At 47.5% G+C, this 15,022-nt stretch overlaps 1 protein-coding gene across 6 annotated transcripts in view; it reads left to right on the forward strand.

Moving 5' to 3' along the window:
* The window catches only part of CFAP54 (cilia and flagella associated protein 54), a 243,621-nt gene that overhangs the window by 155,291 nt on the left and 73,308 nt on the right, over window positions 1-15,022 (forward strand). For all 6 annotated transcript variants that reach the window (XR_012905249.2, XM_075933789.2, XM_075933754.2 and 3 more), the window contains 3 exons: window positions 202-289; window positions 916-1,125; window positions 4,950-5,016. Coding sequence is in view for 5 of the 6 variants with exons in the window: in XM_075933789.2 (XP_075789904.2) it covers window positions 202-289; window positions 916-1,125; window positions 4,950-5,016 (365 nt within the window). In the remaining variant the exon portion in view is untranslated. The remainder of the gene's footprint in view (window positions 1-201; window positions 290-915; window positions 1,126-4,949; window positions 5,017-15,022) is intronic.

Raw genomic sequence — 15,022 nt, forward strand, 5'->3', positions numbered from 1 at the left:
CTTTTGCTTCAGTTGGAGTTAGTGGGAACAGAATTAAGACCATAGTCACACATTTGAAATTAAAACATCTCAAAATCATCATAAACATTTACATAAAATATTCATAATCTTATTTACTATATCCTGCATGTGTATCTATTGTTCAAGATACAGTAATGGTTTTAACGTTATAATGGATTTTTTCTTATTAATGAAAATCAGAAATCCTTCAAATAAATAATCAGCAAGACCTCAAGGTACAGGCTCTCCATGAACTTGGAAATCTTTACTTTTATGCAGGAAAGAAGCGGTATGTAGACATTGCATGAATAGTAGATATAAAAATGACACAAGTTTTATTTTTGTAATCAATTTTTTATCAATAATTCTCCTGACTTCAGCTCTTTTATGAGTTAATTTGCTGCCTTCTTCTCCATATCTTTTTTTCCTACTAACTATATTAGTGAATGGCTTTCTTTGGAATTAATAATATATATGCATCGCTATGAAGTAATTGTGTCATTCTCCCTATAACTATTTGACCTTAGTAAAATACCATGTATAGTGAGCAATGTTCCCTCTAATCTTTTCCACACATGTGCAGATTTTTTCTTCTCCAAGTGCAGAATAATTTTTTGTGCACCATGGCATGTGTAAGTGAATGTGCATTACCAACATAAACAAAAATCTTAACTGTTTTAATCACTCTGCTAATCAGCTGAGCAGCATTGTAATCTGACAAAACTGTAGGCACTCTTATCAGCTGAGCAGCACACAGCTTATAGGGAACACTGTTAGTAAATTGATCAAATATTGTATTTTTGTATCTCACAAACAAGTTTTCTGTCTAATAAGAATTACTTGTAGCTGATAGAAGAGAGAATAAAACTGTAGAAAATATCAGCAAAATGAATGATGCATTTTTGCATGTTACAGAGCTGCTTTTAAACACTGGTGTCAAGCCCTGGATGAAACACTCAAGATACCCGATGTACTTAATAACTGGCAAGAGTTAGTTGGTTTTTCAAAAAATGTTATTGATGACTTTACAGATGAAAGTTTTAAACACTTTAGTGAGAAATGCATTCATCAAGCTGGAATTTGGGGGTGCTTGCATGCAGCAGTTTTAGCGGCTAAGATTGCTCAGTAAGTATTTTATTTTTTAATGTATATCTTTAGGTTTCAGAACCACACATTAACAAAATCCCTGAAATTTTTTTTAAAAACACATTAAAGAGGAGTTACAAAACAAAATCAGTCAAAGCAGCTGCACTTTCACCTTGACCATGTCTCTTACTACTTAACAGTAAACATGCCCAATACGGTGTCAGTGTCAAGTACCACAGCACACCACAGTATTTCCTCAAAACAAAAATCAATTTTCAGCTTTCTCTGCCTTCTTCCAATTCCCACCTAATCACATGAACTTTGTAGCAAGTCCACAAGGTTAACCAATTTTAGTTATTTGGATCAACACATGGAGAGTATTTTAAAGGGAAGTGGCTCTCTTTGTCTGATCTTAACTGCAGATGTATGGCACAAGGAGGAGTAGAATAATAGCAGCCTACATATAAAACATAAAAATGTAACAAATTATTGAAAATTGTAGCCCAAAGGGCTTTGCAGCCTTATTAATTTTTAATAGAAATATCAGAATTCTTAAATTAATGCTCTTAATGAATATTTATATGTCTTTGGGGCAGATTTAATGGGGAAAATAGTAATTTATCTGATTAGTTTTAGATCAGATTAAGTTTTATCTGTTGTGTGCAGGACTACCATAAATAACTATATCACCCAAGCTATCTACTGTATGCATACTATTAAAAGACTATAATTCAGATTCTGTTTTGTGCCTCTAAGCCACGTCTGGACTATGGAGAAGATTAACATTGTGGCGGTTGATCTTCTGGCATTTGATTTAGCGAGTTTAAGATGCTAAAATTGATGGCAGAACTCCTACTCCTTGTGAGGAATATGGGAAGTCAACAGGAGTGTTTCTCCTATCGTCTTCCCACTGTGAGGACGGCACCAAAGTTTGGCTTAAGGTATGTCAATTCCAGATACGTTTTTTACATAGCTGGAATTGTGTATCTTATGCCATCCTTTGGCTATAGTATAGACCTTGCCTAAGAGGAACAGCATAGAATTAATTGCCTGGGGAATGAAGGGGCAGGGCATAGGTGGCTTAAACAACTTTTGTGCCTAGTGACCCTGAGCTACTCTGCAGCCTGAGGTATAATTGAAACAGCAGCCTGTCCTTGGCTCTCTTGGGCCACATTATACCCAGAATCTCTGCAGCACTATGTTCTATGGCCCGACCTCCAGTATAGTCCTTGCACTCCATGGTCCATTAAGACACCCATCTACTCAGTCATCACCTCTGTTTTGTAGCAGCCCTCAGTCTCCCTCCCTTCTGACCAGGGTTTTTCCAGGCTGTGCAGTTCCCTGCCTACGCTGATATTCTAGCAAGCCTGACTGCCTAACAGAGTACCATCTCCTTTTGGCTTTCTCTTTGAAGGCTGTGGACAGCCTAATGGCTCACAGCTATAAATTACAATACATCTCTTTATAAGCACACACATTTATTCTGATGCATTATAGGGAAAACATATGAAAAATGTGTCCCTAACAGCTGATAGAGACTTGATGCTCTGTCCTCAGCAGTGAGTTGATGCAGCACTGAGGGAGATCTGCCCCTCCCCCAGCCAGGCACATCCAGGCGCATGTCCTCAGTTCCTGGCTGGATGAGGCTCATTAAGCAGCTGTGGGGCTGTGCTGCCGCACAGCTTAGAGGGAACCAAAGTGGAGCTTTGTGCATGGCCATCCCCCAGCACAATCTCACAGCTCCCATTGTCTGGGACCCACCCAATGGGAGCTGCCTGAGCTGTGCTTGTGATGCAGGCAATATGTGACACCTGTCCCTTCCCAGAGCTCTCAGTACTCAGAGAACACATGATCCTGCAGCTGGCCACTTTGAGTGACATACGGAAGTGTGGAAGGCAGGGAGTCTGCCTAAGGGTCCCTCTGGGCTGCTGGCCGGGAGCTGTCTAGGTAAGCACCCCACAGTGAGAACCTGAACTTGGCAACCCGGCTGCTCCCTTCCTCTGACCCTCTGCTCCCCCTTCAATACTCCTGTCCCACATAACCCAAACTCTGTGCACCACCGCTCCTGCACCCATACCCCCTCCCAGTCCCTGCACCTCAAGTCCCTGCCCCAGGTCACGACTCCCCTCCCAGACCTGCACCCTTCCTACACCACTTCTCCACATCAGAGTCCTCTCCTGCATCCATACCAATATCCCAACCTGGACTCTGCAGCCCCTCCTGAGTCCTTATACCTTTTCCCAGGTCCCCCTCCTCACTCAGACTATCTCCCAAATCTCACACCTCCTCCCTTCTGCACCCAACTTCCATCCCAGACCTCACACCTCTTCCATTGATATCATGGAAGAGTGCGGCCCTTAACTGCATACCAAATTCTTGGAGTGGCCCCCCCCATCAGAAATTATTGCCCACCCCTGCCCTAGCTACTCCTCCGGAAAACTACTTAATACTTTTTTCCACTAGTCCTTTCTTATCTTGCGCATTGTTCAATACAGTTCATTGTTCAATACAGTTCCCAAATCTCATAGGGCAGTGGTCCCCAATCTTTTGGGGCTGCCGGGCACCTGGGGGTCGGGCTGCACATGCGCCATGTACCCGAGAGGGGCAGGCGCATGCGCCAGGCATCCAGGACCGGGCATACAGGAATGGCTTGTGCCAGCTCTGGTCACTTGGCGGGCGTACATAAATGTCCCGGCGGGCGCCATGGTGCCTGCGGGCACTGCGCTGGGGACCACTGTCTTAGGGTACGTGTAGACTACATGCCTCTGCTGACAGAGGCATGTAAAATAGGCTACCCAACATAGTCAGTGAAGCAGGGATTTAAATATCCCCGGCTTCATTAAAATAAAAATGGCCGCCGTGCTGTGCCGGCTCAGCTGATCGTCGGCACAGCGCGCGAGTCAAGATGCAGATCAGTCAACAAGGGAAGCCTTTGTCGACCACTCCCTTATGCCTTGTGAAACTAATTGTCATGAAATCTCTGGTGAGGTGTTATATGAGAGGATATAAACATGTATCTATTTGTTCCTCTTTTTTTCTATATAGGTTCTTATACTGCCCTCATCACCATAATATCTGAAGTACCCTCATCACTAATATCCCAGAACCTTCTGGTATAGGTTGGACCTCCCTGGTCTAGAACCCTTAGGATCTGACTGGTCCTGAAGGAGGGAGTTTGCTAGACCAAGGGAGGTCAGCCCCTCTGCTGACAGGCTCTGGGCTCTCCTGGGATCTGTCAGCAAATTGCCAGGCTCCCCTGCCCCTGGGCCAGTAGGCTCCCAGTTCTTCAGCCAGCCCCAGGGATGCTAGGGATCCATTGCCCCAAGGCTGCGAGACCCAGCTGCTCTCAGGCCACCTGGACTCCATTGCCCCAGGGCTGCTGGGGCTCTGCTGCTCTGAGGCTGCTGGGACTCCACTGTCCTGGGGCCATCAGGGCTCTGCTGTCCCAGGGCTACTGAGGCTCCATGGCCCCACAGTCGCTGGGGCTCTGCTGTCCCAGGGCTGCCTGAGCTCAGCTGCTTTGGAGCCACTGGAGCTCCATGGCTAGCTATGGGCCGCTAGCACTCCACAGCCCTGAAGCTGCCCCGGCACACCAGGACTCCACTGCACTGAGCTGGGGCGCTCTGGTCCAAGGGCTTTCTAGTACAGCAATATCCATGGTCCTGCTGGACCACAGATGTTGCTGGACCAGAGAGCCCCAGACCCCACAGGTATTGCATTAAGCCACATGATTTAGAGATCATAATCATAATCATGATCACAATCATAATAGTAGTAGTAGTAGCAGTAGGAAAAAGCATTGTTAATTAACATAAATTAATGAACACATTTAGATTTCTTACTTATACTGTACTTACTCTTAGGTACATATTGACATCAAATATGACAATAAGAACTAAATGCTGCATATTCTCTGCTGTACTCTTTAAGGTAAGGATATATTTTCTTTTAGATTTTATTCAATAGTTCGCATATTGTTTTAAGGTACAAAGCTCAATAAATGACCAATGATAAAAATATTCCCAAATCAAATTATGTAGAGTCAAGATTGGAGGTAGATACCAACTTATGCACATAAAGTTGTGTTCATTATGGGGTTTTAAACATTATTTCTGTATTTTAGTCTAAAAAATTATCATTTCAATAAGTTAGTTTCCCAGAGAAGAAATAAAATATTGAAATATGAAGACAGCTGAAACATTTGCCAGTCAAATAGATCTTTTTTCCTCTTGAAGTAGAGACCATCAATATCAGCAGGGTGCTTCCTGTCATAGATCACTACAGCATCTTCATAGATTATCATAAATTTTTAAATAGGTAACTGGGAGTACAAAAATATGAAAAAATCACTGCAGAATGTTTCTTGTGGTAATGAAAAATATTGACTATTCATGGGAATGTCAACTGTGGTTAGAAGTTTCTTCTAAAAGATATGGTGGTGCATCAGATGAATTAAAATTTCACTTATAAAGAAAATAAGATCCTTAAATTAAGAATCCAACCCTTTGGGTACAAAGCCAGGAGTAAAGATTTTTCTGTATACTCTGGGAATGGAGATTTGAGGCATCATTAAGAACAGGTGCCCTGGGAGAGGGATCACAAATATTCTGTCAATTGGACTTCATATAGGCACAGGAGTACATGCTAATAGATATCAGTGAAGCATCAGGAATTTAATCAGTTTCATCCAAAAAATAAAGAATAAAATAATTTGCACCGTTATTTTAATCACATAAATCATTCTAGGAACTTTATGCTGCAGCCTCATCCATGAGGATCCTGATCCATTCAGCCACATATTGAACACTTGAGTAAAAGGAGAAGTGCCATTATCTATTAACACTATCTGTGATACAAAGCTGAAAAATGTTGATTCCAGGTATCATGCAGCAATAGAATTAACAAGATCATTGCAGTTTTATCCTTACTTGTGTGCATGACTGGAATAGGACCTGTTCTAGTTTATTCAGATGGATGTAATTGGTGGAAGAGTGTGCTGCAAAATGTGATCAGTCCATAGAATCATAGAATCACAGAACTGGAAGAGACCTCAGAAGGTCATCAAGTCCAGCCCCCTGTTCTAGGCAGGACCAATTCCAACTAAATCAACCCGGCCAGGGCTTTGTCAAGCCAAGACTTAAACACCTCTAGGGATGGAGACTCCACTACTTCCCTCGGTAACCCATTCCAGTGCTTCATCACCCTCCTAGTGAAATAGTTTTTCCTAATATCCAACCTGGACCTCTCCTACCACAACTTGAGACCATTGCTCCTTGTTCTATCATCTGTCACTACTGAGAACAGCCTCTCTCCATCCTCTTTGGAACCTCCCTTCAGGAAGTTGAAGGCTTCATTTGCATAAGCCGGGCGCCGCCATTTTTAAATCCCGGCTGGTTCGAACCCCGTGCCGCGCGGCTACACGCGGCACGAACTAGGTAGTTCGGTCTAGGCTTCCTAGTTCGAGCTACCGTTACTCCTCATTCCACGAGGCTTCCTAGTTCGAACTACCGTTACTCCTCATTCCACAACCCCGCTCTCCAGGCATCACTGGACACTGTTGATTTGGCAGCCCGCACTATGGCGACTGGTGTCGTTATGCGTCACGGGGCATGGCTCCACGTCTCGGGAATTCCCCCGGATGTGCAACATACGACCCAGGACTTGCCCTTTGAAGGCAAAACTTTGTTCTCGGAGCATGCTGACTCTAGGCTCCATACCCTAAAGGACACAAGGTCCACCCGAAAGTCCTTGGGTATCCACACGCCGGCCCCGCAGCATCGGCAGCTGCCCTATAGGCAGCAGGGGAGAGCGCAGCCCCAGGTCCCCTGTGGGGATTACTGGAGGCGCTGCTCCCGGGCCTCCGGTGGAGGTTCCAGGGCGGCTGCGCACCCCCAGGGAGCTAGGGGTTGACGTCGTCGCCCCAGGACCGATACCCAGTGGGGAGGTCCCCACGGTCCTTCCCATCAGGGCAAGCCCCAATTTTTATACCCTTTTTGAGAGTCCCGTACCAGTCTCCTGTCCTGGGCCCCCGTTTGGGGCCAGGCTTTCCCTTTTTGCCCATGCATGGGCTCTAATCACATCGGATGCCTGGGTTCTGAACATAGTAAATGGAGGCTATCCTATCCCATTCCTGGGCCCACCGCCTTCAAAACCCCCTTCGCCGTCCTTAGTAAGGGACACCCCTCACGAACACATCCTGTGCCAGGAGGTGTCTGCGCTCCTCGAAAAAGGGGCAATAGAGGAGGTTCTTCCACATCTGCGAGGAAGGGGATTCTATTCCCGTTATTTTGTTGTTCCCAAACCGAAGGGAGGCGTCTGTCCCATCTTGGACCTCCGAAATTTAAACAGGGCAGTCATAAAACACAGGTTCAGAATGGTGACCTTGGCCTCGGTCATCCCAGTGCTACAGTTAGGAGACTGGTACGCGACTCTCGACCTAAAGGACGGTACTTCCATGTGGCGATCAGATCCAGCCACAGGAGGTTCCTCAGGTTTATGGTGGGCCAATACCAATTTCAGTTTATGGTGCTCCCCTTTGGTTTATGTACTGCACCAAGGGTGTTCACAAAATGTATGGCAGTGGTTGCCACGTTTCTCCGCAAATAAGGGGTGCATGTGTTTCCGTACCTCGACGATTGGCTGATCCGAGGTCGCTCTTACGAGCAGGTAGAAGCTCACGTGGCACTCACAAGAGCCCTCTTCCTAAAGCTAGGGCTCATGATAAACGACGAAAAGTCATCCCTGACCCCCTCCCAGCACATAGAATTCGTGGGAGCCCTCCTCGACGCAAGGGTGGTAAGAGCGTTCTTGCCCAAGAGCAGGTTCTTCTCCATAGTGGAGCTGATTTCAGGGTTAATCCGGTCCCCTATCACGACCCCTCGGGTCTGCTCCAGGCTTCTGGGCCATATGGCGGCGTGCACATACACGGTGCGCCATGCCAGAATGAGAATGAGACCCCTGCAGGTGTGGTTGGCACAGGCCTTCAGCCAATCCAGGGGTCTTTGGGACTTGATAATCACAGTGCCCCCAGAAATTCTGGGCTCCCTACTATGGTGGACCCAGGAAACTGTGGTACACAGTGGGGTTCCTTTCAATGCCCCTCCCCCCTCCCTTACACTGGTCACTGATGCATCCGACCTGGGCTGAGGAGCACACCTAGGGTGGCACAGGACTCAAGGCCTCTGGTCCCCCTTTGAACGAACCCTGCACATAAATGTCCGGGAATTGCAGGCGGTGAGGAGAGCCTGCCAAGCCTTCCTGCCAAGGCTCTCTCACCGCTCGATCCTGGTTCGTATGGACAACACAGCAGCAGTATTTTATCTCAACAAGCAGGGTGGGGCACGGTCACCTCCCCTCTGCAAAGAGGCCCTGCGACTCTGGCACCTGTGTGTCACGCACGATATCACGCCTCAGGCGGAATACCTCCCGGGGTGCAAAAACCTGCTAGCAGACACGCTGAGCAGATCCATTGGAGCCCACAAGTGGTCGCTCAAGGACTCTGTTCTGCGTCAGGTTTTCCGCAGGTGGGGTTGTCTCCTCCTAGACCTGTTCACCTCGGCACACAATGCCAAGTGCCGGAACTACTGTTCCCTGCTGGGGCTGGAGAAATATTCCCTGGGGGATGCCCTAACGGCTGTGTGGCCAGAGGGCATTCTCTATGCTTTTCCCCCGTTCCCGCTAATTTTCAGGGTGTTGACCAGAGCGAGGACATTTCGGTCCACGATCATTCTCATAGCCCCCAGGTGGCCCAGGCAATTCTGGTTCCCCATCCTAGTGGACATGCTTACTCAAGACCCAATAGCACTCCCTCCAGTCAGGGACCTGCTAACTCAGCCTTGGGGCGAGGGGACCGTGGTTCACCCGGATTTCAGGTCTCTCCACCTAACGGCGTGGTTTATCTGTGGTTGAACCAACCTGAAAGGGAATGTTCCCAAGAGGTTCAGATGGTCCTCCTCAGTAGCAGAAAACCCTCTACTAGACGGTCGTACGCTGCCAAGTGGCAGCGCTTCTCGTCTTGGGCGTACCGGAGAGGAGTACACCCGCCCTCGGCTCCTATTCCGGCTATCCTTGACTATCTTTTCCAGCTTCGGTCTAGTGGCCTGTCCTTTTCCTATATCAAAGTCCATGTGGCTTCTCTCTCCACTTTCCATACTGGTACGGCAGGAGTTTCCCTCTTTTCTAACCCGGTGGTTAAAAGGTTTCTTACTGGTTTAGAGAAATTGTATCCCTCGGTGAGGGCCCCGCTTTCCGCCTGGGACCTCAATGTGGTCCTCCACAGGTTTATGTTACCCCCCTTTGAACCACTGGCCACGTGTTCACTGAAGCACCTCTCGTTGAAGGTTGCTTTCATCATGGCCATTACATCGGCTCGAAGGGTTTCAGAGTTAAGGGCGCTAACTGTCGACCTGCCCTACATTGTTTTTTCACATAGCAACGTAAGGGTCCGGCCTCATCCAGCCTTCCTTCCAAAGGTGGTGTCACCTTTTCACCTGTCCCAGGAGATTTTTCTCCCGTTTTTTTCCCCAAAACCTCACACCTCCCCTAAGGAGCGGGTGCTTCACTCCCTGGATGCTAAGCGGGGGTTGGCGTTCTACATTGACAGAACCAAGCCGTTCCGCAAATCCCAACAATTGTTTCTTGCATTTGGGGAAAGGGTGAAAGGCTCGCCTATATCGACACAAAGGCTATCTAGATGGGTGGTGCAGTGCATCACAGAATGTTATCAATTGGCTGGTAAACCTCCACCCAGAGTGAAGGCACACTCTACCAGGGCGCAGGCGTCCTCGGTAGCTTTTGGTGCTCAGGTACCAATCACGGAAATTTGCAGGGCGGCCACATGGTCTTCCCTTCATACGTTTACAGTGCACTATGCGCTAGCACAGCAGGCCAGGGAGGATGCAGGGGTGGGCTCTGCAGTCCTCGAATCTGTAATGTAAATATGTAAATATGTCCTGTTGTCATTGTTCTTAATATGTGCCTTATCCGTGTTGGATTGTCTGAATAAATCCGTTTATTGTTCACCTCTCTTCATGACTCTGGTGGTATGACTGCTCCGACCCCTCCTCCGTGGGGTTAGCTTGGTAGTCACCTACTTCGAATGGACATGAGCAACCACTCGAAGAAGAAAAGAACGGTTACTTACCTGTAACTGTTGTTCTTCGAGATGTGTTGCTCATGTCCATTCGACTCCCACCCTACCTCCCCTTTGTCGGAGTATCCGGCAAGAAGGAACTGAGGTGGGGCAGCGCCGGCAGGGGTACTTATGCCCCGCCATGGTGGCGCCACTCCAGGGGGTGCCCTGCCGGCGCTACGGGTACCATTAGGGAAAACGCTCCGGAAGACGCGGTGCACGTGGTGCGCACACCTACTTCGAATGGGCAGGAGCAACACATCTTGAAGAACAACAGTTACAGGTAAGTAACCATTCTTTTTCAGTAGCTTCAGTACTGGGAACCCTGCTCTTTGGCACCGATGGCACCACAGCCAGCTTAAAAAATTATTTTTTGGGTACTCCTGCAGCTATGTCAGCACAGTTTAGTGACTCTGAGGATGAAGACTTACCTTGAGCTTGAGTGCCCAAAACCTCCTTACCTAAACCGATGCAGCCCCAACGGTGGCAACAGCAGTGGGTACCACTACTCATGTCGCCAGATTGGCCATATTGGGACCCATGGGCTCCATTCAGACAACAGCTCCCTCCCCAACCAGGATGCCAATATCACTTGTCTGCCAGACTTCATCCTTCAAGCTTACACTCACTAGACAGGTCTGAATTTTCCGAAGGTGAAGATGACGTCGATGCCACAGGGGTGGAGCAGCCCTCCCACTCCTCCCTACCTATGCACTCTTCTCCATCCTCGTTGGCAGACACAATCATGCCCCCATCGCTTATGTGTCCGGGGGATGATTTCAAGGCCTTTCAATACCTGTTTAAGAGGGTAACTGACAAACTGGAAATATCCCTCTCCACTCCTCCCAACACACAGCACAAACTAATTAATATTCTTCATACTTGAGCACAAACTAGGCTATCAATACCCATGAATGAGGAATTGATAGATCGAGCTAAGCTCCTCTGGAAGACCCTGGCAACAATCCCACCTACATCAAAGAGGCTTGACAGAAAATACTATGTCGCCCCAAAGGGTGCAGAATTTCTCTTTACTCACCCCTCACCAAACTCTCTAGTAGTAGAGGCGGCAAACCAGAGGGGTAGGCAGCAGACTTTGCGATCAATCCCATATGACAAGGAATGGAAGAGGCTCGATGCCATGGGCAAGATATCATACTCCTCCACCAGCCTCTAGCTATGAATCAACAACTATGTGATGCTTCTTTCCAAATACCCGCATCACATCTTTGACCAACTGTCAACTTTTATTGAAATTGTACCAGACAGAAGAGAGCAATATAAGGCTTTGATGAAGGAAGGTTCCTTAATATCTAGAACCGCACTTCAGTCTGCCCTTGATTCTGCAGATACAGTTTCTAGATCTCTGGCATCTGCAGTGGTGATGAGGCGTGCATCCTGGCTCCAACTGTACAGTTTTCCTAAGGAGGTTCAGAGCACAGTTGAGGATCTCCCATTCAAGATGTCCCAGCTCTTTGCAGACACCACGAATACGACTTTTCATTCCCTGAAAGATTTCCAAGTCATTCTGCGCACACTTGTCATCCAACCTCCTGCCAATAGAAAAAAGTAGAATAGACAATTTACTTATAGGTACAAACTGACGTCTTTCAACCACACTAGACAATACGACAACAGACGGCGTTCCAGACAACCCAGATGTAGACAGTCTTCAAAGCAACCCCTTACCCAACAAGCTCCAGTACGTCAGTCATTTTGAAATCTTGGTCGAGAGTCAGACAGCCCCCATACATCCAGGATGGCAATCCAAGCCTTATACCACATTTGGCTCCAGACTGATTTTGTCCTTCTTGGTGATCCATTACCACCGACAAGTGAGTTCTTGAGATCATCAGCATGGGTTACGTAATCCCCTTTGCCTCCACCCATAACCACCATCCCCGTCCCTCTTCAGGGATACTTCTCATAAGACTGTGCTCCTCCACGAGGCACAACATATCCTGCAATTGGGAGCCATAAAGGAGGTGCCCTGTGAGCACAGAGGAAGAGGTTTTTATTCTCACTACTTCCTCACTACCAAGAAATCAGGGGGTTGGAGACCTATACTAGATCTCAGGGAACTCAATCGCTACGTCCGTTATCATGCTTCAAAATGGTGACCCTCACCACAGTCATACCTGCCCTCAAGAAAGGAGATTGGCTGCCCACCCTGGACCTTCAGGATGCTTACCTCCACATTGCAATATATCCATCACACAGACACTTCCTCAGTTTCACAGTGGCAAACCAACATTTCCTGTACAGAGTCTTACCTTTTGGCCTATCGACTGCCACAAGAGTCTCAAAGGTGCTAGCAGTGGTCACCACTCAGCTCAGAACAAGAGGAATCATCATTTTTCCCTATCTCAACGATTGCCTCATAAAGGGCCTGTCACTTTACCATGTGCAGCAGGCAGTGACAGTTACCAGGGCATTATTCAACAGACTCAGGCTATGCATAAACCTGACAAAATGTGTCTTACTCCTAACACAGACACTAGACATCATAGGGGCACACCTGGAATGCAAAACAGTGATAGCCTCGCTTCCACAGCACAGATTTACAGCAATTCAAGACCTGGTGCATCTGACACAGCTCAGCCCCTGAATAACTACCAGGCAATGCCTGCGCCTCTTTGGTCACATGGCAGCCACCACCTTCATGGTGCCTTATGCATGCCTGCATGTGAGACCGATGCAGACTTGGTTCAGGACAGTGTACAGACTGCATGTACACCCGTTGAACAAGTCTCTCAACATGTCATGCAGCATAAAAGTCTCTTTTACCTGGTGGACAATGTATGCAGCTGGGTCCCTTTTCAACAGAATCCCACAACGCTTACAGTTATTATAGACGCCTCTTTAACAGGTTGGGGGGCTCATTCGTAGGACCAGGTAATTCAAGTCATGTGGGCACCAAACGAGTAACGCAAACACATCAACTTGCTCAAGCTCAGAATAGTCTGGTATGCATGCACACACTTCTCCCAGATAATACACAACAATACTGTCCACATATTGATGGACAACATGACAACAATGCACTGCATCAACAAGCAGAACAGTGTCCATTCTTGCCAGCTCTGTCAGGAGGAAGTACAGTTATGGGAATCACATACCTCATCACATTCACCTTAGAGCCACATATATCCCAGGCAGAGACAATTTGTTAGCAGATGATCTCAGCAGAAACTTCTGCCTCAATCATGAGTCGGAGATCAACAGAATGGCCATCAACCATCTGTTCCACAGATGGGGGTTCCCTATGGTGGACTTCTTTACCACACACAGAAATTTATGGTGCCCTCACTATTGCTCCAGAGCGGGATTGGGTCCAGGCTCTCTGGGGAATGCGTTCAGCATCAGATGGGATATGCCTCTAGCATAGACATTTCCACTGATTCCGCTCATCCAGAGAGAGATGCTCAAAATAAAACAGGACAGAGGCAAAGTGATACTGCTAGCACCATGGTGGCTGAGACATACTTGGTATCTGGCTCTTCTGCACGTGGCCAGGTGTCCCCAACATTGCTTCCCCCTCTTCCGTCACTGCTCACGCAACAGAATGGGAAGATTCAACACCCTGTCATTGAGTATCTTCACCTGCACATGTGGCTCCTTGCTGGCTAACCATGGCAGAGATCCAGTGTCCTGCAGAAGTTTAAACTATTCTCACAAACAGCCGTAGACCTGCAACGAGGAAAACCTATACTAAACAATGGCAGCGTTTCACTAGCTGGTGCTTCACTTGACACTGCCCTCCCATGTAGTCAGGAATCCCACTCATACTTACCTACTTACCACACCTTCACAACTCCGGTCTATCCCTCAGTTCTATCAGGGTCTACACTCACAGCCATATCCGCATTCCACCACCCATACTGGATCATTCCATTTTTGCTCCTCCATCAATCAAGAGATTTCTGCGAGGTTTACACAATACATTCCCGCCAACTAAAGAACCAGTTCCCTCATGGGACGTTAACCTCATGCCGAGGGCATTAAGAAGCATACCGTTTGAACCACTAGCTTTGTGCTCCATTCTCCACCTATCCATGAAGGTGGCCTTCCTCGTAGCTATTACTTCCGCACAAAGGGTGGGAGAGTTGGGCGCTCTTATGACCAACTCGCCCTATACGGTCTTCCACAAGGACAAGGTGGTCCTATGGACCCATCCTAAATTTCTTCCCAAAGTACTTACCTCATTCCAGTGTAACAAACCAGTTTACTTACCTATCTTCTTCTCCAAACCTCATGACAATGATAGGGAAAGTGCTCTCCCTACCTCAATGTCCACAGGGTGGTGGCCTTTTCCTTGCAACGAACACGCTCCTTCCGCAAAACGCCTCGCTTGTTCATCTCCTCCACAGAGAGATCTCAAGGACTACCGATCTCTAAACAGAGACTCTCCAAGTGGATCTCAGACTGTATAAGACTGACTTATGCATCTTCAACAAACAGCCTCCTTTGGCCGTAGGTGCCCATTCCACGAGGGCAATGGCTGCCTCCACAACCTTCCTCCATGGTATCCCCATGGACGAAATCTGCAGAGCAGCCACATGGGCTTCTGCTCACACTTTTACTCATCACTATGCCATCCAATCGTATGTAGATACTCGTACTTGATTCGGCCACTCAGTACTTTCAATAGCCGAAACAAGTCTTCCGAAGGTCTCCTCTTCAAGCATTGATACTGCTCTGTAGTCTTGTAAAGGTGGAGCACCCATGAGGACACTCTGTGAAGAGGAAGGGAAGGTTACTCACCCTTGTGCAGTAACTTGGAGTTCTTTGAGATGTGTTGTCCCT

Source organism: Pelodiscus sinensis, chromosome 1 (genome assembly GCF_052426305.1).
Source record: "Pelodiscus sinensis isolate ZL-2025 chromosome 1, ASM5242630v1, whole genome shotgun sequence".
In the NCBI taxonomy this organism is placed as follows: Eukaryota; Metazoa; Chordata; order Testudines; family Trionychidae; genus Pelodiscus; species Pelodiscus sinensis.